Genomic DNA, 22,459 nt, shown 5'->3' with positions numbered 1-22,459 from the left:
TTTTGCTCCTCCCTGTTCTCCCTATGATTCCGTGACATCAGAGCAATTGCACTGCTCCGTCAGAAACAACCAGTCAGAGCCAGGAGGAGGGTCTTAGCACTGGCAATCACCCTTTTTCTGTGCTACGCTACAGCTGTTTCACCACAACAGAGTCTGCCATGAATGCTAAGGCTACTTACATTGACCACCAATGGTGGTGAATAAACAGTGTTCCTATGACAATAAATTGTTTCTCTGCCATTAGCAGAGAAACAATGACACGGTGTGTACATGAGCATGATTGACAGCGCTAAGACCCTCTTCCTGGCTCTAATTGGTTGTTTTGGTTAGGAGCAGTGCATTTCTTCAGATGGCAATAGTACCACAGGGAGGAGGTGTACACTGTAAAAAATTAACTTAGGGGGTTATCAGATTAACAAAAGAATATCATGTACTTTTAACTAAATAATTTCATGATTCAAACAAAAACGTGATACAATCATGTTGGATAAACTAGAAATTCAACAACTTCACATTTATGAAATTTAATCATGTTGAGATAACATGATTCATTATAGTCAGACTGATCTTGTGCTGAAGCCGAGCGAGATCACAGTATATCATGTGAGTTCATGCGAGACAATCGTTTTTGTCTCAACTTGAATAACATATTCAAGTTGAGATAACGTGATTCAATTTAGTCAGATTCATTTCCCTCCGAAGAGGGATCAGGGGATCACGAGAGATTATGAGACATAACTGTTTTGCGCCTGGGAAGACTTCAAAGCGGTTTTAGTTACACATTAAATTATAGATATTAGTTTTTCTCTGCAGGGCACTATTGGCATTAAGAACTGCACTGAAACAGTTCTTAAATTTCTTTCAGCATTTAAGAACTGTAAAAAAAGTCTTTTTTTAAAAAAAGACTTTTTTTAAAAAACATTTTTTTTAAAAACACTTTTTAAATAAAACGTCTTTGAATTAACGTAATTAAATCATGGAAAGGATTTTCACACGATTAAATAGCTTTCTTTCAGCATGAAGTGTGTTTGTTGAGCTAACTTAATTTTCTGTGGTGGCGCAGGAGTTTAGCACACCACACGTTTGGAGGCCTTAGTCCTCAACGCTGACGTTGCTGGTTCGACTCCCGGTCCTGGCAGCCTTTGCCATGTCCTCACCCTGTCTACCTACTGTCTCAAAAAAATACGAGCCACTAGAGCTGCAAAAACTCTTTGGAGAAAAAAAAAAGTTGGTTTCAACTAAATTGCCATTAATCTTAGTCAAGTAAATTATTTGGTCCAAAGCATTGCAAATTAGTTGGGCTGGCTCTTTTAAATTACATTGGGTCCAACTATAGTAAATGAGTTAAATCAATCTTAATAAATTAAATTGAGCAAACACAATTGCTTTAAATTGGAATAACCATAATATATTAAGTTCAGCCAACACTTAATAGAATAACCGTAATAAAATAAGTTGAGCCAACTCATTTTATTTAAATTAGAATAACCATAGTATATTAAGTTCAGCCAACACTTTGATTTAGAATCAACCATAGAATAACCATAATAACATAAGGTGAGCCAATTCATTTGATTTAAATTAGATTAACCTTAATAAATTAAGTTGACCTAACACATTTGCTTTAAATAGGAGTAAAAGAATTACATGGTGCTGAAATAAAGCAAAGTAATCAGGTGGAAAACCTTTCCATGATTTTTTTATGTTTAGGTATTTTTTTCAATGTAGGAGATTGTAGGAGATTTTCACATACATACCGTCACAACATGGTGACAGTTTTAACAAATGTGGTAAAAACATAAACCATAATTTCTTGAACTTTGTATTACATTAGAAAACAATGCCTGACTGCTTTTTAGATTGGAGTGTTTTCAGATTCTACTTTATAGATTTTTTTGTTGAAATGTGTGTTTTCCTTTCAGAAACTAAAAGAGGAGGTGGTTAGCTTTCTCTGGAGTTATGCTGCCAGCCAGGTTTGTGTCCTCCCCAAATATTTGTCTGATGAACCATCCAGATCAGTTTGTAGTGCTTCTGTAGAAAAGTGCTCACTTACCGACTGATTCCTTGTGCTCTACCAGGATTTTGAGGTATCCAGCTGTGGCTATAAAGCTCTGGCAGCTTTTCCTGAAACAGACCACACCATCCTGCACCTCCCTGAGGCAGTAAGACTCCACCTCTTCCCCATATTAATTGGCTGGTTTACATTGTATTTTGAAATGCTGCAATTACACACCCAGTAGAGCTTTGTTTATGTAAACTTTACAGGTGCATGTGAAATGTTTTTCATGGAGCAATAATAGTTATATATTCGAGTATGCTTCTTGACACCATTAGATCAACTGGTGATGCTGGGGACAGGAAGGATCTAAGGTAGCTGTCAGTCTTGCAATAAATTTGAAGAGGCCTCTGACTGAAGACTGTTGCTCTGTGACAGCCTCATGACCGTCATAACTTAAAGGAGGAGAGATTATATTTCACTAGCAGTTGTTGTTCTTTGCAACTGTATTTTTTTGCCTTTACTTTATTACTATAATAAACTATAGTAATAGAAAAAAGCCAAGATAAAGGTAAGGCATCACAAAATCAGCACAGTACTGGTTCACATTCCATGTGGCAAAGACTATGGCTTTAATAAGAGAAATTTATTTAATCAAATTATGTCATGAATATATATTCCATCTTAAGGAAGGCTGCTCCGATTGCAGTTTTCTGGCCAATCGCTGTTGCAGATTTTTTTTTGTTGCTGCTGTTGCAGCCTGATTGCTAATTCTGATTTTGGCTGATACCATTTTTTAAATCAGAATTGTTGCTAAATATAGCAAGAAAGTCATTGAGTTGGCAAAATTGGAGTGAATATCATTAACTGCAAATGAACAGACATGACCTGATGGGCCGGTCGGTAAGTCAAACCTCTCACAGAAGACTGTGGCTGATATTTTAAACCTTTTCTGAGGTAGAGAAGATCAATGGATAAGATAGACTTGACATGTATCTTGGCCGTCACTGATCTCTCTGTGCATGTTTTGAAATAGAACTTCTTTCTGGCCAGGTTGAAAGAAAAAGGTTCAGAGTTCTTGTACCTCAGTTGGAGGTTGACTCCAAAGATGAGGCTTTGGGATTCAGATCTTACATTTGTAGTGGAGATGAGTTCTTATCTGATCAGCTGAGTTTTACTGCAGGCAGTGATGTCTTCAGCTCAAAGAATGTAACATCTGCTACAGTGGTTTCCCCTGCACAAAGAATGCTTAGGAATTAGATCTGATCAGTTTGTGAACAAAAATGGTTTCCAACACATCATCACGGGAAAAAACTAGAGGTGCTTGAATTGCAATTTTTTGGCCAAGAACTGATTACTGATCTTTGAAAAGCCTGACCTGCCAGTTTTGATTTCGGCCGATACCATTTGTTTTTTGTCTGAAATGTTGCTAAATATAGCAAGAAAGACGCTGAGTTGGCAATAGTGAAATGACTATTGTTAACTGCAAAGATGCAGACATGACCTGGTGGATCAGTCTGTCAGTCTTCTGCACTGCTGTCCTCTTTTGTCACAGCAGTGCAGAGAGGACAGTAGCTGATTTTTAGACCTTTGATGTAGATAAGATTGGCCTCACATGTAGGGATTAGCCGATCACCAATCTTCCAAAATCAAGGAAATCAGAGCCTATAAATCGATGCACCCTGGCTCCGTTGTCTCTCTAACTGGGTGTCTAACCATACAGACAGACATTTAAAGGGAAGTGGCAAAAGCAGAGGAGGTGGACTAGCAGTGCCTACCAACAGGTGGTGGTGTCATCCAGGACATGTTGCTGTTGAATATCATCTCTGCTGTCCAGAAATGTAGCCGTTAGCATCATGAGACTGCCATACCACAACACTCTTCAGTCGGAGGGGTATGAATATTTGTTGCAAGACTGACTGCTACCATAGATTCTTCCTGGTTGTCCATGGCTTTTTGTATGATATGAGTTACAACAATGTTTAATTTCCCTTCTGCATAAATAAAGATTTTTTTGATTGAATTAAATTGAATTTCACCAACTGTTGCTGACCTACACATGCTGGAATGGGTGTTTTTGAACAAATAAATCAAAGCTTATAAAGATAAAAATAAACTTCTTTATATTGTGTGCAGTAACAGAAAATCCAGAATAAATATGAACTTTATTGCATTCTGTAAATGTGCAGGGAGCGAGCTGGGTTGTTCAGCTTTTAGTTCCTAGTTGTCAGTGAACTTGATGTGTTCTTTTGGTTCACCGTTAGGCCAGACCTGCTGTGAAGGTTTCTGAAAGTGAAGATGACGCTAAGGGAGGAGAGGAAGAAGAGAAAGATCTCTCTGTCCCTGGACAATCCTACATGAAACTACTGGCTCTCACCTCCCATTCTGCTCTGCCAGGTAAAGCTTCTTTATACATAATGCTGTAGAGATGAAGCGATCAGTATATGTGATCAATAGTGATCAGAAGTGTTTTGTAGATTTCAGATTTCTGATTGTTGCAAAGCTGTCGATACTAGCTGACAACTGTAAAATGAACATATCCTGAAAATATCTTCTCTCCTTCCCACTCTGAGCGGTTATTAATGTTATGTTAGGAGGTGGGGTTATGTTACACTGGGTGCATGTGTGAACGAGATTAGTTGCAGTAAAACAAAGATCTTTGTTTGGAGAAGGAATAATGTCTCATAAACTTTGGATGATTGAAATAGCTACTAAAAAAGTTTTTGTTGTATCAAAGGTTGTCTCAGAAAAAAACACATTAAGTAAAATATTTCTCTTATCAGTCTTGAAAATCAATCTGACAGCGAGAGGTCAAGTCAACCTAGGAATCGGAGATGTTTTGGATGGCTGAGGAGGGGCCAACATGATGGTTCTTGGTTCATTCTTTGCATTCAGAAGCAAAGTGATGGTGCTGACTAAGCTGGATTGGTCTTAATGCAGGTGCACAGGGATGAAACAAAAAGCTTACAGGAAGGTTTGACGGCCAGCAAATACCAATTTTTGTTTTTTTCTTTTGTCTGAAAAGTCACTAAATATAGCAACATAGTCACTAAGTTAGCAACAGTGGAGTGACAGTTTACTGCACGTGACCTGGTGATGTCAGTCAGTCTCTATCATGGCAGAGCAGAAGAGGACAGCAGAGAGACTGTTTTTCAGAGCTTTTCAGGGGAAGATCAGATTCTCATGTAAGTATCATTCAATTGCAGATGACCTAAAATTGATCTGCAAAATTAGGGAAATCGGAGGCCGATTTTCCGCCCAGCCGGTACATCAGTGTACCCTTAAAAATAAAGGCTGTTGTTTGTGTCTCAAAGATGTTCCACTACAGAGAAGACATGCACTGAATTATTCTAAACAGCATAGTTGACATATATAGTCATCATAAGAGTTTCATAGAGATTTCGTTTCGACAATCACAGCGTATCAATCATTTTAGCTTTGTCCTAATTCAGTTTCAGTTTTGTTTCTTTGTGTAGCTTCAGTTCATAACAAACAAACCTAAATTTAATCCAATCATTCAGAGATTCCAAGTCAGTGAATCCTTTTGGAACTGATCCCAGTAATCAAACCATGCAGTGAAGTTCTCAATGTCATGATTAAAACCTTTTGCCCACATCTTGGGCAGAGTGTAATATGTCTGAAAATAGTTGGAATTTTTTTAGTCTTTGAAATGCTGTGTTAGTGATTAGCACAGCTAGCATTACTAAGACAACAGTTTCTGTGTTTATCCCCTGGAGATACAGATCCTTTACTTAATCCTGAGATTTCAAAAAAGTCTTTAAACATTTCCTAATTCATTAAGTTCTGTGCTTTGGTGACACTGACAAGGTCACTGATGCCCAGCAGTACCTGTCTTCTCAATGCATCTCTAGCAGTTGTTCTCAGCCCAGCTGTCTGGATTCTATCTTTAGCTGCACAAGTTGACGACGGATCAGAAGCTGGTTCCCTGTGGCTCATCTTAATGGTGTTTTTCTCCTTAGCCTTTGAGACCTTCCTGACATCGCTGGTGAAGCATGAGATGAGCCAGATGCCACGAGGAGTGTATTTTTCAGCCCTGAGAGGGGGTAGCCTGCGTTCAGACCAAGGAAAAACTGTAGCAGGGATTCCAGCATTCATGCTCAAGACCTATGAGAAAAACAAGCAGCCTGGACTGAAGCCCGGACTAGCAGGTGATTAAAGTCTTCCTTGTTGGTGGTGTTGCTTCTTCTGATAGATGTTATCTTTGTGATAAAGTGCAAAGAGCTGAACGTGTTCAATGTCAGAGGCACAGCAGTGAGATGTGCAGCAGGAGTGACATCTGGTTTCATGATGGGGCGGGATTACAACACATCTGGAAGTAGCCTTGGAGAAAGGAGGAAACAGAAGCTAGACAGATGTGCATGTGTGAAGGAGGGGGAATTGGTGGATGAGTAATGTGAAAATGTACTGAAGTTCAAGTATCAAACATTTAAACCAGGGTGTCAAATAGAGGTGGGCAATATGGACATTTATCATCATATTTTGGAGTACTATTATGATAATGATAAAAAAAATAATGATGAAAAACTGTTTATTATAGTTTAGTTAGCATTCACGTGGCATTTGTTAGTGTCACAAACACACAAAAATGTCCAATTTAAATTGGCTTCTTCAGGACTCCTGGTAAAGAAGTGTGATTTATATCCCTAAACTGCACACAGTAACTTTAATCATATTTTAAATTGACATATTTTGATATTTGTGGAACACTGGAAACAATAGCATAAATAACATTTCCAATAAGGTTTAACAACATTAAGTTCGGTGTTTGGCACTAGGGCTGCACAGTGGCGCAGTTGGTAGAGCTGTTGCCTTGCAGCAAGAAGGTCCTGGGTTCGATTCCCGGCTGGGGATCTTTCTGCATGGAGTTTGCATGTTCTCCCTGTGTATGCGTGGGTTCTCTCCGGGTTCTCCGGCTTCCTCCCACAGTCCAAAAACATGACTGTCAGGTTAATTGGTTTCTCTAAATTCTCCCTAGGTGTGACTGTGTGTGTGAGTGTGTTGTTTGTCTTGTATGTCTTTGTGTTGCCCTGCGACAGACTGGCGACCTGTCCAGGGTGTACCCCGCCTCTCGCCCGGAACGCAGCTGGAGATAGGCACCAGCAACCCTCCCGACCCCGTTAGGGAAGAAGGGTGTCAGATAATGGATGAAGTTGTTTTTGTCAAGACAACGATAAATCTAAATTCTTATCATAATAAAAAATTTTCTTGGTAAATGCCCACCCATAGTGTCAAACTCATTTTATTTTCAGACCACATTAAGATCACAAATATCCTAAATGAGCCAGTGATAAAACTACCCATTAATAAACTGTTAAAATATTTACGAATAGTTGGGTCTGTGTTCCATGAGAATGTCTTTAGATTATATAATGATAAAAATTGATTCACATTGATGTGATTGGAACTCTTCAAATAAAAGCTGATTTGATTGACAAAAAATATTTAAGCACATAACTTTCATTTTGAAGGTTCTGTTAATATGACCTTGTAGATTCTACAGGGCCACTATAATTGATTAGTAGACCGGATTTGGCCTGCGGGCCTTCATTTTGACACATGGGATCTAAAGCCACAGCGAGTGCAGAAAAGAAAACATATTAGCAAGTTAGGGAGGGAGGATATGAAGAGGGTTGATGTGGGTGTCCATGTTATTGAGATCTTTTAAAGATACAATTTAACTCCGTATAGTTGTATGTTTGAATGTCACAAGTTACAGTCCAGTTTAGTGCAGTCAGCTTTCTGCTTATGCACATCAGATCCATGTTCTGTTGATAAACCAGATTTCGTTGTGAAAAGAAAAGTTGCATTCCGTATGGCTTTTATGTTTTCTGGAGGAGCTGTTTTAAGGACACAACTTTGGTTTCAACTGATAATAACGTAAATTCAACCTTTCAGTAGGAAAGAGTGATAATAATTACATACGTAGTTAAATGTTGCACGGATCAACATGGTGTGTTGGTGTTTTGTGCTGTGCTGGGCCTGTTCTAGCCTTGTAGCCCAAATAAACCTCCCCGCCATTGGCTTTGTGTTTCAGCTGGATTGCTGCTCTGCTACGAGCTCCCTGTGCAGACGGACCGCAGCGGGAAGCCCATTGACCGCTTCCTGGTCACCAGGAGCCGCAGCTACCAGCAGACCCTGACCGCCCTCATTCACGAAGTACAATCCTCTCGCCTCCTCAGAACACCCCTACTGATTGGTTTGGCTAGAACAGAAACACCACTGCTGGTTCTGTCTGCAGGTGAACATCCAGCTGTCAGAGTGGCACCGTGCTCTGCTGCTGCCTCAGGCCTGGAGGGGGTTCATGGGCCGGGCGTTCAGTGCCCTTCTTCAGGTCGGAGCTTTGCTTCCTTTGGCCTTCTTTGTTTAAGACTTGTTCTGAAATCATCCAGTCTGTATATAAAGTGAGATACAGTCATGCAGAAGACATGAAGTTGAGTCTGGGTCTGTCTGCAGGGCCGCCGCGCTGATCTGGAAATGCAGCAGAAACAAGTCAAAGGGGATCCACGGCAGCTGCAATATGAACAGCACTGCGCCTGGTTGTGGTGAGAATCACTCACACCTTCATCCACTTCACTATCTGGTATGATGTCACATTAGGTCATGAACTGCAGTAACTGGGTAACACCAGTTCATGATGGTGTTACAGTTACACCATCTTGATGCTACTGTGTAGCGCCATGATGTTTTCTTTTAGTCTTTGCAGTGAAAATTTTCCATCTTTAACATGACAAACCTCAAACTGCTGATAACATGTGGACAAATACAGTGCCTCTCCAAAGTAGGGCTGTCCCAAAACAACTTTGTGGCTTTGAGTATTGGCCGATACCAATATTTGCCCAACACAATATCATCACGAATCATACGTGCCTTTCCTAATTAGTTTATTGTGGAGAATTTTAGGAAAGTCTTGATCAAGTGGTATTGCTCAAGCAGAGAACAATAGTCAATAATGATAGTTAGGATTATACTGGGTAAAAAGGCTTTAAAGTTAAAATCGTGGGAGGCAAACACGGAGCCCAACCACTTGTGTGTCGTCATTTCCATTAGGCTTTTCCTACTGATCAGATTTAGGTGTGTACCTTGTATCCTTCCATCACTCTCTCCACTGCCTTTCCATTTCCACCAGGATTGAATTCAAGATTTCCCTCCTCACAAACCAATGCATCTATGGAAAAGCCCCCAACAATCTCAAAGAACTGCTTAACCCCCAAAACACTACTCACTCACTCTGTTCCACCCACTCAAACCTTCTCCACAGATCAAAAACCAAACAGAGGACCATGGGGGATAGGGCCTTCTCTGCTGTCACTCCATATCTATGGACTGTCCCAAAACAGCTTTTGCACTCCTGATTCGATTCTCTGAGGAAACCACAATCCACTGACTACTTTAGAAAAGTTAGTTAGGGTTAGGGCATTTCTTTTTAACAACATTATTGGTCCACTCTTCTAGATATTTGTTTTGATCTCTTTTATTTAGTAATTTATGTACGGTAATTATTTTATTATCCATTGTAAATACTTGGTTTGTTTTTGTCCTTTGATATCTAAAGATAGAAACACTGTGTTTAAGGCTCTATGTCAATTCAACACTGCAGAAAAATAAAATAAAAATTAGACTTTCTGTGAGCCAGGTGTCTCATGGGCAAATGGCACCTGAGAGGTTTAATTCAGAAGGTTAACACTCTAATTCCTCTGTTGTGTTTAGGGCCAGAGATCAGCTGACAGACGTCATCAAAACTGCTACAAAGTGAGTTATATGCTCATGCATATAAGTTGACCCAAATGTATTGACACGTCTTAATGGTGGATGGTCCCATCTGTTTCCCAGGGACAGTCCTGTTGTACAGGGCAACTCTATCTTGGCCCTGAGTGGACTGGCTGCTGTCGTCACTAAGTATGAGAGCAACCTTCCCACTGACAGCAATGATGGCATGGGGGTGAGGTTGCTTCAATGTTTCTGCTTTTACACAAGGCTGAAAGCTACAATTTCCTCCACCGATACTGATCTGTGGTTTTTCTTTACTATGGTGAGCTGAAACTGAGTCGGACTTTGTCAGTACTAACTCTGTTTGATCTCTGCAGGCTGGCCCAGAGTTTGTGCCTACTGCCTGCTGGATGTGCATGGTCTTGGAGACACTGCTCAGCATCATCAGCAGCAGCTACAAAGCTAAAGGGCAGTTGTTTCCATGGTTCTTGCACGTGAGTTTCATGTCAGAATTTTTTTTTATAGTTACGTTTAGATTAGGGGTGCAACAATTGCATTTTTCTGACCAATCAATGTGTTTGATCAGTCGAAAAGCCTGACCTTCCGATTTTGATTTTGGTCAATACTGATGTCTTTTATCTGAAAAGACACTAAATATAACAACAAAGTTGATGAGTTGGCAATAGTGAAGTTATTATTGTTAACTGTGCATGTGTAATAGAGCCAGATAATATTGCTGAGAAGCAAATCACAATACAAGGGTTTGATCAATTGATATTTTGTGTTGAAACATTTTTTTTGTTTTAAATATCTGAAGTACTACCAAACTGGTAGTGTGATCTTTTCTGTTTTATCCACAGTTTTCTCTCCACGCTGTTTTTTTATTTATTTTTGAGCAGTTATGAGGCACGGTGGTGAAACCTGAAACTGCTGATGCGCAAGTTACTGAACAGGTTGTTGCTAGGTAACCAAAGAGCGAGTCAATTAGTAGATGCCCCTGTCCTTGCATGGCTATCCATGAAAGGTTGAGCAGCTAATATCTTTCCACTGCCAACATCCACCAGTAAGGATTGGAGTTCAGTGAAATTATTAAATATTCTAACAGACATATTATCTATTGATACTTATTATTGTCCAGCCCTAACGTACAGAACCCTTAGTGGGCGGGTCTGAGTCTGTATTGTTAGTTGCTTTAAGGCATTGATGTTCTAACTTTGTTTTAATCATCACAGTCAGTTTGATCACATTTAGTGTCTTGCAAAAAAACTGTTTAACTTGATGTAATTGTTTGTTTCAAATAAAATATGTCTGAGTGAATTTTACCAAATCAGGAATGAAGTTGACTTCAAGACCAGTGAATATTAATCACATTATCTTCAGGTTCTTTTACATCCACATTCAAGTATAAATAAGACAATAGATGAAACCTTTCCTGCAAGATTTTTACTGTGTTGTTTTTATATCTGAAAAAAATGTTTCTTAAATATTATCTATTGTTCAAATTAGCCATGGGTCCCTTTAAAATACAGCCTACAAAAAGTTTGTAAGGTACATTATGTAAATTTTGAGGTGTTATTGTGTATGTGTGACTATATAACCCACAGACTTTCATGTGGAAAAAGTTGTTTGCTGAAGTTGTCTGTGTTTTTGCTGCGCTTGTCCCCAGCGGTCGTACTCTGGGGAAAACACGGCCAGCGCCATCGCCCGCTCCTGTGCCAGCCTCGCTCTGTCCCTGCTCGTCCCAGTTCTGGTGATGTGGCAGAAGGACGCTCTGGTCCAGGTCCTCTCAGCTCTGCAGGCCGGCTTGCCAGACGCCCCCTCTGCAGATGACTCCCAGGCTGTCCAGTTCCACTCGGGCCTGGCAATGGGCATGGTTCTCTCCAGCCTGCACCACCAGAGCCTCAAGTACTGGCTCTGAGAAGAGTTCCCAGTTAAACACATGAATGCAACCACTAATCAGTCTGTCTCTGCTGTTCAGCAATGTCTCTGCCCAGGAGGACATGGATGTCCTGTCAAAGTCTCTGGACGCTCTGGAAGGTTGCTGCTTCAACCCCAACCTGGAATACAAGTTAGTGGTCTAGTGCAGAAAGGTCCAGAGGACATTCACCAGCAGTATTTTACTGCTTCTTCTAGTAAAATAATAGAAGAAGCAGCATTTTAGGATCCAGTAGATCAGTTTTTCTCATCAGTATTTTAATGGACAGAAGCTTAAGCGTTTGTTACTCTGAGCTGCAGATGGAGGGCATCAGTTTGTCTTGGATTTCAGCAAGTAACTAGAGCATTTTTCTGCTTCCTGTTCCTCAGCACTGGCTGCGTGCTGGGCCTGGGCCTGGTGCTGTCAGCGCTCTGCAGCAAGGGACGGGTGGAGCAGCAGGTTCATGTCAGGAGAACCCTGGACAAGCTGCTGGACAAGTTGCAAGACGGCAGTGGACAGGGACGCATGCTGCAGGAGGTATATGCTTTCCTCACTGGTCCAGTCATGACACTGGCTCTGTTTGTTTTCTACATTGAAATACTTTAGAAGAACCCATCAGTTCATTGTTATAAGTATTTATCAACCCCAGTGAGCAGTGGCTGACCTGATCTGATCTGTTCCTGCAGGTCCTGTCTTACTCAGTAGCCTGTGTGAGTGTGTCGGCCTTCAGCTGGGGGCTGATCCATACTGCCAAGGCCGAGGAGGTCCTGAATGCACTGCGCACCCTGACTGAGGAGAGCCAGCAGGTCAGCAAGCCTCACTTCCCAGACAACTTGTTGAGTTGTCTGGGATTTATGTATTATTAACAGGTAGAAGGTACCCCTTTTTATGATTACCAGAATATTTTGAAAGTTAAAGCTTGATGTTCAGATCTTTGCTGAAGGAGATCAGATCAATGGATGAGATCAGTTTCTCATGCAAGTATCAACCTATCACTGATCTCCCAAAATTAAGGAAATGAAGGTTGATTATCGGCCTGCCAATTTCTTGGTCCACCCCAGCTTTATTTTAAATTCATTTTTACTGAACTTTATTCTTATCTAATCAAACTCATAACCATAGATTAAAAGCAGACAAGACATTCAGCTAGTGTACATAGAAAGAGTTATTTTGAGGCATTCTGATGCTTCGCCACTGTCTCCAGACTCCAGGCTTCTCATTGGCTCTCGGGCTGGTGGTTCACGGCCTATCAGTGTCCGGCCATGGGAAAGCAGAGAACGTTTACCCTCACCTGCTGGCTGCTTGGATCAAAATCCTGCTGGCTGAGGTACAACACATGAATCAGCATTCCTCATATTGTACACTGATTAGACCTGCAACTGCAAGATCTACATTCTGGTTTGGTCCAATTACAGTCATGTCTTTGTATTTCAGGGATGTCCCACCATGCAGCGCCTGGCTGCTGCCAATGGGCTGGTGGCTTTAGTGGGGTCAGAAAGCTGCCTGATTCAGGTAGGAGCTGAAAGCCAGTCATGAGCCACCTGCAAGCTGAAGGTGAGTCCATCTGTTCACCAGAAATAGTCACTGTTGTGTTTTTACAGTACCAGAGTGAATTGGAGCTTTCCGTCCAGCAGCAAAACAGACTCAACGAGGTCATTCGTGCTATAACCCAGGTAACAACTACTTTCTTCTTAGTATGCTTATTAGCATCCAGGTTGGCTATGAAATATAGGTGCACCCATAAATCGGCCTTGATTTCTTTACTTTTAGGAAATAGGCACCCAGTCTGCTTAATGAGAATATCACTTCCACCTCTTCTTAACGGCAATAAAAAGTTTAACTGATGGTATGAAGTTAGCTTTAATACAAATCTTTAAAGTTGTTCTTGTTACAAGTCCACTTTCTTTCCCACCGACACAACCACAATAACGACATAAAATTGATATAACAACATATAAACATACCTAGCTGGCTACCCCTTCTTTAGAGGAAGAAATAAGGTCAAACAAATTCTTTAATACTTAAATTGCCTTTTATGCAGTCATGTTTTCATTCTGCATGCATCTTTTTTTTGGTGTCCCTGCAAACAGGCTGAATTCCACTTCCTACATAAAACCTTTCAAACTAAATATCATAATATCAAAAATATGCAAAATAAAGCAAACTAAAATTGTGGCAGTAAAAGAGAACCTGATCTGATCTATATCTGAAAATTAGCCCATATCCCCTTTTGCTTACCAAATTGTTGCCAGTTTTGCAACTTTGTGGCTACATTTAGCAACTTTTCAGACAAAAACAATCGGAATGGACACTCCAAGCTTTTTAAGGCTCTATAATTGGCCAGAATATTACTGAATATTATCTTGTCTTGGTTTAGTGTCAGTAATTGTTTCCTTTTTCCTCTACATTAATGTCCATCAGGAGAACAGAACATTGTTTCTGGTTTTTTGTTGCAGGTCATCACCTTCTCTGGAGCCATGGGGCTGCAGGCTAACAGTGCCTGTCTGATTGGCCATCTGCACCTGGCCCACATGTCCACCAGCCACAGTCACACCGCAGGTACACCAAGATGTTTCATGCTTCAGATCGCTGATTATTGGCATTTTATTGGATTTTAATGTAACATCAACACAACACAAGAAATAGGATGGATAGTTTTCAAATAATTTATCTTGCAAAAAAAGAAAATGGGAAAAGAATAGTGTGCAGACTAAACAAATACTATTGAACCCTCAGAAGTCAACTAAGTAAATGCAGCTTATTTGTTTTCAGTCTCAGAACATTGTTAGAGAACTAAGAGCACCATGGAGACCATGGAACCCAGCAGGAAGCTCAAGGTCAAAGGTCAAAAGAAAGGATGGTCATGCAATCATGAGCTCTGCTTGTTTGCTTCTGTGTGCTTTTGCTTTTGTTCTTAATACTGAATTTATTTACGTGAAACCTCTATCTTTAAACTTAGCCACACATAACATAGCAGATAAGTGCATGGCACAGTGCAATCTTTGTAGAAATTGAAGATCTTCGCTGAGTAATATCAATGGCTCCAAACAACCACTTCTCAAAATGGCGGCTGATAAGGAGGAAACCAACTGGCTTGAATCTGTGATATTGTCAATGCGAGAAAGCAAAGAAGTTTTCTCCAAACAGACCGAAGGCAAGACAGTCAGCAATCAGGCCACACTTACAAAGATTGAAATGTCATTTTAAACTTTGTCAGAGCAAGTTGAGGAGATGGAAGGGTGAGTCTCTGCCAGTAAGAAAATGTGTCTGATGCCCTGGAACAGCTGGACAAGACAGAGTAGAAGCTGTTGTATTTAAAGACAGGCTGGATGATCTTGACTGGAATAGGAGAAATAATATATGAATCTTCAACATGTCCAAGAAGTCAGAAGGCTGGAATCCTACTGCTTTTCTCCAGCAGTCGGATTCCAGCTTCAACATACATGTCACTGCAACATGTCACCGGCTCAATAAAATCTAGTGCTGCAGAGCTGAAAAGTTCCCCCAGAACCACAGGCAGGGCCCGGAGGGTTCTCCTACAAGGCTTAGTAAATGGCTACTGCGACAACCAGACCTGGCGACGAGTGTGAACCATTGTGGAGAGTGTCATGCAGGCCTTTGTTATAAGAGCAAAGGCCTGCAGAGATGCATCAACCAGGCCTTGGGTGGAGTGGTCCAGTGGAACGGATTCCAAAGAGGAAGACGGGGCCAGCATCAGATGGGAGAGAGTGTTCCCAATCCAGCCCATGCGGGCCCCAAAGTCATTGGCACTGAGACCACGAACAACAAGTATTGGGCTGCAAAGACTCATCAGGCGGGATAATAAGAGAGGTAATTGCCGGTTCCATAGCGCCGGCATCTGCCCCAATCCAACCCTGGCTGCCTCCTGCATGGCCACCAGGTCCCTGCCATCCGTTGTCAGATGTGAAAACGCCTTGGTGTCTGACCAGAAGGCATGAAATTCCCATATATATATATATATATATATATATATATATATGTATATATATATATATATATATATATATATATATATATATATATACATACTTCCAAGGGAGGAAACATAAAAGCAGCTTCTGATCTACTGTGCCTTAAGAAAAGGCACTAGAAGCTGCAGGTTGGGCCTGAGGAGCACCAATCTGGGAAAGAACAATAAAATCAATCAACTCCACAGGCACATGGAGGAGGGGTGAGGCCCCCTTCTCCTATTATCCCTGATGCCCCAGTGCCCTTTTTTGAAATATTTTTTAACAGTTTGTGCATCAGGAGGCCTACTTGTGACCCTCAACAATAATATTTAGCTAAAAATAACAATTTAGCAAAAATAAATGAGTCTGGCTGCCCTCGGTCTAATAATGACTGAGGATTCTCAGTGTCTCTGCCTCCATGTTAAAACACCGGGCCCATGGTGAGGAGGAGGAGGGTTTAACTGCAGCCTCTAACTATCAAATTATGGTCAAACACATATATTTTTTTTTTATCACACACTTGTTTGTGGTTGAAACAGTGGATCTGATGTTAAAGTTATGATAACCTTCAGAGCGACTACAGCCTTTTCTCCACCCACTGAGACACCCACTACCCCAAAATATTATCTCTGAAAACTGTGCTCTCTTTTCCTTCCACTTCATTATTCTAAATTTATGTTGCAGTTTGTTGGTCTCACAGAAATTCCTCAGAAATGTGTTGAACTTTGTAGTTTAGAAGCGAAGATGATGAATGCTTGAATGAGGCCTGTTGCTATAGCAATGCTCTGATCTGTGGTTCTTCTGTCTCTCTCCATCAGTTCCTCAGGACTTCAGCTACCTCCCAGAGAGCAGCATTATCAGATCCATAACTGAGTTCCTCACTGAAGCTGGAAGGAAAGGTGTGTTCTCCTGAACAGGTACATTGGGGTGTGTGGGTAACTATGCAGTGTGAGATCTGGGTTGTGACTGCGACTGCAGGTCCAGAGTTTTCCCCGCCTGCTTTGGTTCGGGCCGCCCTGACCTCGTTGGCGTCAGTAGGAGCTGGTTTCCAGTTCCCCCCCGTTAACTGGAGCGCTGTCCTGTCCCCACTGATGAGGCTCAGCTTTGGTAACTCCCCCTGCTCCCCACACACACACACACACACATACATATCTCTCACAGGTGACCACAGGGTGTGTTTGACTCTGACAGGAGAAGGCGTCCAGCATCAGTGTGTAGTCCTGGCGGCGTCCCAGGCCCAGTCCTCCCAGAGTGCGTCCCTCTTCCTGGGGTCCTGGCTGTCCCCGCCACTCGTCCACAGCCTCAGTGTTGGTTATTCCTGTCCTTTTCATCATGGCTGCAGCGAGATACAAGCAGAGCTTTCATATGAGTTACTCTCCCCCCCCTGCAGCATCACACTCGGGCCCACCTCTACCAGAACTTGGGTGTATGGATGAAGCAGGTGGCGGAGGACAAGCTGCAGATGTATGTGCAGAACCTGGGCCTGCAGCAATTCCAAAGGCGCTCCCTGTGTGTCTCTCTGCTGCAGGGCATGGCTCAGGCCATGGCCCTCCCTAACCCCCCCAGCCACTGCTGGACCACCCTCTGCTCCACCGTCGAGATGGCCTTCAGCCTCCTGCCCAGCCATATCCAGGTGGAGTCAACTCTCTTTTACAGCTCCACCCTATTACAGCTTCACCTTGGAACAACACCTTGTTGCCATAGTTACACATTGGAACACATCCACAACTGAATAGAGGATGAAGTTTCTGCTGCCTCAACAAGCAGGATGAGGACATGACTTTTTAAAGTTTAGACTTTTTATAGTAGTGTTTTTTGTTCTGCTTCATACACATAGCAAACACTAACAATTATTTTAGTAATTGATTACTCTGATGATTAATCTGATAAGAAAAAATTTCCACATTATACAGATTTTTCACTGAATTGAACATCCATCCATCCATCCATCCATTTTCTATTCACCCTTGTCCCTAATGGGGTCGGGAGGGTTGCTGGTGCCTATCTCCAGCTGCATTCCGGGCGAGAGGCGGGGTACACCCTGGACAGGTTGCCAGTCTGTCGCAGACTGAATTGAACAATTCAAGCATTTTTGTGTACAATAGAAATATATTGTAAGATGCTAATAAAAAAAAAAAATCAATTCCTTTTTTAAATAAGAAAGTAAAAAGGCCTAAAATGCAAAAATGGCATTCTTATAGTGTCATGGGAATAGTGAAAATTAAACTGCCACTTGAGGAGTTTTGGGTAGAACATATTTACAGACAAAGGTGTTTTTATCTTAAATGCAAAATGGATATATTTATTTTACAGTTTTGTCTTATTTACTGTACTGGGTATATTGTTTCATTAAAATGCCTTTTTGAGTCTGTATTCACCAGTTAAAGATAAATTGATTAGTAAATTAGTTGACTATTATTTCAATAATCAATTCATCACAGTGAATCCTGTTCTCTTCTTGGTGGTGGCAGTCAAAGGCCATTTGAAAGCATGTTCATGTTTTCGAATGGTCTAGTCAAAATGCAGAGTCTCCTTAAAGTGGAGCAGCCAAACCAAATTAAGCGGATTAGAAGAACTGCCAACAATTGTGTCATCCTGGACATGTTACTGTGAAACATGATATTGAGCTGTTATGACATTACAGTCATGAGACTGTCATACAGCAATAGTCTTCAGTCAGAGGCCTATTCAGAAGACTGACTGCTACTGGAGAGCCTTCCTTTCTGTAGGTGATAAGGGTTATGATATTTAATGACATTTAATTTCCCTCTGACTATTTTTGAATTAAATCTGTATCCTTTAGCTGCCACCTGCTGTTGTAATGAGACAAACGAGAAGGGAAGTGAATACTTTGACAAAGCACTGAAGTCTGTCTGTGTTTTTGTGTCTCTGTGTTTTGGGAACAAATTTTTTTGTATAACAAATCAGAGAAATCAACGATCAAAACAGGAATGCTGTTCAGCTCCAGGAATCCTGTTTTTGTTTCAGGATTCTGAGGTAGATCTGTATGTGGGTGTGGCCAGGTGTCTGTCTGAGATGTCCGACACAGAGATCGACAGGATCGTTCAGGTGTCAGAGGTCAGTGTGGGGTCAGAGGTCAGTGTGGTGTCAGGAAGTGACAGCAATTGCTCTGTGAGTAAAACTGAGCGTTTGTGTGCATCTCAGGCTCAAGTGGAAAAAGCCTGCTTTGTCCTGGCATTCCTCACCTCTCAGGGCAGACTTCCGCTGCTCAGCCTCAATGATGTCATCACCGGTGTGCTCTGCGGTTGGTCGAGCTGCAGACTGGCCTGGATCCTCTTGCAGGCCTTTTACCAATGCCGACTGACTGCTGGCACCAGTACAGGTCAGAGTGCAGCTCTGTTGGTAACAGCGGCGCTATTGTCTAAGTCTGCGTGTTGAGCATCCCTGCTTCTCCCTGCAGGGGTCTCCAAGCGCATGGAGTGGCTGCTGGAGCTGATGGGACACATCCGGAACATCGGCTATGGAGCAACTTCCATCAGCTGTGGAGACGCTAAGAAGGTAGGGTCCAGTCCAATCAGGTCCAGTCCATTCCGGCGACGCACCACCCCTTGCCGCGCCCCACATCCGGTGTTATAGATTAATTTGTGGCTAAATTAACTGGTTGAAATCTATGCGCACTGCAGATGTTTCTAAATTGTAGGTGGCTGTGTTGATCCCTGTTGAAAAATGCTACTTGTGTGACAAAACCTTTTGCAAACCTTTACTATAAATCCCATTTGAAGCAAATATGTTTAATGTTGCATTTAAAAATTATGTTTCAAAACAAGTTTCTAGAGAGCAATGTTCAGAGCGCTTCGAAAACACCGCATTGGAGCATAACCAGATAAATGAGTAACACGACAACCCCATTCACATTCAGGTTCACCAGAATAAATTAATTCCAACTCATGAAAAGACTCAATATAAATATAAGTGGAAGGTTCCTGCTTTTTGTAACCAGCACTGATCAGAAAAACATTGGAATTGACTCAAGTACCTGTAATGTGAGTTAACACTTCTAGCCTAATGTGTGTTGTTGGCTCAGATCCTGCAATGCAACCTCACTGTTTCTGAACTTTCTTTTTTTTAGCGACATTACCTACAGGAAGTGTCGCTTAATAATGAGGTTGGTGTTATCATATTTAATAAAATTTAAATCTTAACACCTGATGGTGTTGCTTGTGGTATTTACATGTCCAAATAGAGAGGAATATCAAGTAGTGTCGATAAGTTATACTGCAATAAAATCTCATCTAAAATGATATAAAGTTAACAGCTAATGTTATAGTCGGTGGTGAAATCCAAATTGACAAACCAAAATCATAATAATAAATGTTCCTACATTACTGTCAGATACCACCAATAGATTATGAGCCATATCTACAGTATTTGTCCGTGTGTTCTCTACTGGGAAACAGTTTACAGGTTGGTGACAAGGGGAAATAAACTTAAAAACAGAACGAGCAACATTAAGACTTGGATTAACTAATGGGGTCCTCAACGCAGATGTTTGTTAAAAATTAGGTGGCTGTGTCGTTTCCTTATCAAATAAATAAACGGATTAGAAAATGTCTCTACTTTCTCTATGATCTCTTCAAAATAATTATAATTCTTTGTATGTGAAGGAATATTCAAAAATATATTGAAATTTCACCAAAATATTCCACACTTCAAAAGGAGACTGTGCTAAACCGTCAGAATTTGTACTATCATTGTTAGAGTGACGATTATTTTACATCTTCTCGGCCTTATATTGACTGACATGTTCTGCAAACAATACACAGACTTAGCTATGAACAGCTAAAGTACCACAGTTCACATAAACATTAGCTCCCGCTAACAGAAACATATGAGGAGGGCAGAGTATCAGACATATAAAACGTAATCTGAAATGACTTATAATTACTCGATGTCTCATTATAATCGGAAAGCAAAGCCTGCTAGTTTAACTTCTACTTACTTCTGAGGGCAGACCACCAGGACACTCCATCTTGTTTCTTGGTTTGCTTGCCTATTTTTCCAGCCAGCGAACCATTCCGCCACTCAGTGGTCATTTTTCAGACCACGTAGTCTCCTGTACCGCTCAAAAATGCACAATATGTCTAAATAATTTTGGAATATTATAAGGAAGTGCTGAGATATGAAATTTTCCACCGAACTTAACGCATTTGCCACTTCTGCAAGTGGCAAATATCATTTGCCAATTGAGTCCCATATAGAAACGTTTATAGGATAAAAACACTAGACTCAGAGCAAAAATCAGCTTTCTGCTAGCATGTAAACGCACCATCTATACACATATCTGGGAGCTCCGCAATGTGGAATCAGTCTCAAAAATACTCGTGCACTCGTCACTGGGTCTGTGCGTAAATGCAGTTTTGTGTGTGTGTATCTGGCAACTCGTGTACTTTTTCAACATTTATAGGTGTAGTAGAAGGTTTATTTTCTTTTTACGGTTTAGAAATCATATTTCACAGACACAACTATCCAAAGTTACACACAAAGATGCTTACATGTCTGAATTTGTAATTACACGAGTTACAAATTCAGTATTACACACGCACAGATACTTTTACACATGCACAGATATTTTGAGACTATTTTCACTCCATAATGTTGCAGCATGTCACTGATGACTCAGCATGTCTTGTGCAGGTCCTGTTCTCCAACTAACTCACAGGAATGACTAAGCTTCTTATTAAGCACAAACGAGCTTCTCTTCACATATCACACAGCATTTTACAGCAAAACCTTTTAATATTCTGCAACTCAATTTCCCTTGAGGCCTAAGAATATCTATTGTTTCAACTTTTTTTAGATTATCAGTATATCTAGATGGGTTTCTATGTTTTTTTATTTTCAAATTCTATGGTCCCTTCTGTTGCAAGATAACCAGACTAGGACATCCACATACTTGCCTACTGTTTTCCACTGGTTCTTGTTATACCCACCAAGATTTCATATAAAGAAGAGAGATAAGGTTGTTTGTGCAAAATCAGCAGAGACAATATTGACTCAGGAGACTGAATTTTGATGCATGCCTCACATTTCAGATTTATATTCATTAAATATGTTCAAATGATTAATGGTTACTATTTTGTGAAAATGTATAGTGTGGATGGCATTTTAGTTACTAAAAAAATGTGGCTACTGTTTGGCTGTTTATCTGCAGGCCACTGACTTCCTGTTCCAGCTCTTCGCTGCTGCTGTCATCTCTTGGGGTGACCACTTCATGCCCCTCCTCTTTGGCATCAGGGCCCAATGGTTCCCATGGCAACCAGACTCCAAGCCTCCAGTGCTAGAGCACGGTTTGTACGGGTCACTTTCACTCAGTGAGCTCGCTCTGCCGCAGTGCATGCTGGGAGTGTCGCACAGCCTGCCGCTACTGCTAGGCAAAGAGCCATGGAGCAGCCAGACACACAAGGTGAGAGGTGAAAGGTCAGGTGACTTACTGCTGGCTTTAGGTTGTGACACCGTGGGTGTCCAACATGACACCCACGGTTGCTTATTGCTTACATTAGCATTTAGGCTAATGTAAACTGTATGTCTCATTTTAACTTGTTCACCAATTTCAACATACTGAGTGGTATAAGTCCATGTTACTCAACATGCTTGTGACTCTCCACATGCTATTGAGTACATTGCAGCTTACTTTAGCTGCACACACCCATATCATATATGCGTGTGTGTGTGTTTCAGTTTATCGACTGGCTCCTCAGCATAACAGAAGGTCCTGAAGAGAATCTGTCAGCCGTCACCATCAGCACAGCCAGAGGTGCAGCATGTTTCATTCCTCTACCTGTTTACGGCTCAGGTCTTCTGCAGCTGCTTCTGTACAGTTAGTCCGTT

General features: G+C 41.2%; 1 protein-coding gene across 4 annotated transcripts in view; it reads left to right on the top strand.

Annotated features, from left to right (window-relative positions):
* Positions 1 to 22,459, top strand: part of focad (focadhesin) — a 55,221-nt gene that overhangs the window by 30,968 nt on the left and 1,794 nt on the right. For 3 of the 4 annotated variants that reach the window (XR_006368793.1, XM_044097795.1, XM_044097797.1), the window contains 27 exons: positions 1,923 to 1,973; positions 2,079 to 2,162; positions 4,261 to 4,393; positions 5,977 to 6,165; positions 8,052 to 8,173; positions 8,256 to 8,348; positions 8,471 to 8,559; positions 9,725 to 9,766; positions 9,848 to 9,956; positions 10,102 to 10,218; positions 11,391 to 11,629; positions 11,703 to 11,792; positions 12,029 to 12,176; positions 12,326 to 12,445; positions 12,844 to 12,966; positions 13,074 to 13,151; positions 13,241 to 13,312; positions 14,096 to 14,198; positions 16,429 to 16,509; positions 16,589 to 16,717; positions 16,802 to 16,917; positions 17,001 to 17,243; positions 18,599 to 18,688; positions 18,776 to 18,953; positions 19,032 to 19,129; positions 21,783 to 22,034; positions 22,310 to 22,385. Coding sequence is in view for 3 of the 4 variants with exons in the window: in XM_044097795.1 (XP_043953730.1) it covers positions 1,923 to 1,973; positions 2,079 to 2,162; positions 4,261 to 4,393; positions 5,977 to 6,165; positions 8,052 to 8,173; positions 8,256 to 8,348; positions 8,471 to 8,559; positions 9,725 to 9,766; positions 9,848 to 9,956; positions 10,102 to 10,218; positions 11,391 to 11,629; positions 11,703 to 11,792; positions 12,029 to 12,176; positions 12,326 to 12,445; positions 12,844 to 12,966; positions 13,074 to 13,151; positions 13,241 to 13,312; positions 14,096 to 14,198; positions 16,429 to 16,509; positions 16,589 to 16,717; positions 16,802 to 16,917; positions 17,001 to 17,243; positions 18,599 to 18,688; positions 18,776 to 18,953; positions 19,032 to 19,129; positions 21,783 to 22,034; positions 22,310 to 22,385 (3,265 nt within the window). In the remaining variant the exon portion in view is untranslated. The remainder of the gene's footprint in view (positions 1 to 1,922; positions 1,974 to 2,078; positions 2,163 to 4,260; positions 4,394 to 5,976; positions 6,166 to 8,051; positions 8,174 to 8,255; positions 8,349 to 8,470; positions 8,560 to 9,724; positions 9,767 to 9,847; positions 9,957 to 10,101; positions 10,219 to 11,390; positions 11,630 to 11,702; positions 11,793 to 12,028; positions 12,177 to 12,325; positions 12,446 to 12,843; positions 12,967 to 13,073; positions 13,152 to 13,240; positions 13,313 to 14,095; positions 14,199 to 16,428; positions 16,510 to 16,588; positions 16,718 to 16,801; positions 16,918 to 17,000; positions 17,244 to 18,598; positions 18,689 to 18,775; positions 18,954 to 19,031; positions 19,130 to 21,782; positions 22,035 to 22,309; positions 22,386 to 22,459) is intronic. The other variant, XM_044097796.1, reaches the window with a different exon arrangement.

This window comes from Gambusia affinis, linkage group LG18 (assembly GCF_019740435.1).
Source record: "Gambusia affinis linkage group LG18, SWU_Gaff_1.0, whole genome shotgun sequence".
NCBI classification, from domain to species: Eukaryota; Metazoa; Chordata; class Actinopteri; order Cyprinodontiformes; family Poeciliidae; genus Gambusia; species Gambusia affinis.
The sequence above is the reverse complement of the archived record's forward strand: the minus strand, read 5'-3'. Positions and strand labels throughout refer to the sequence as shown.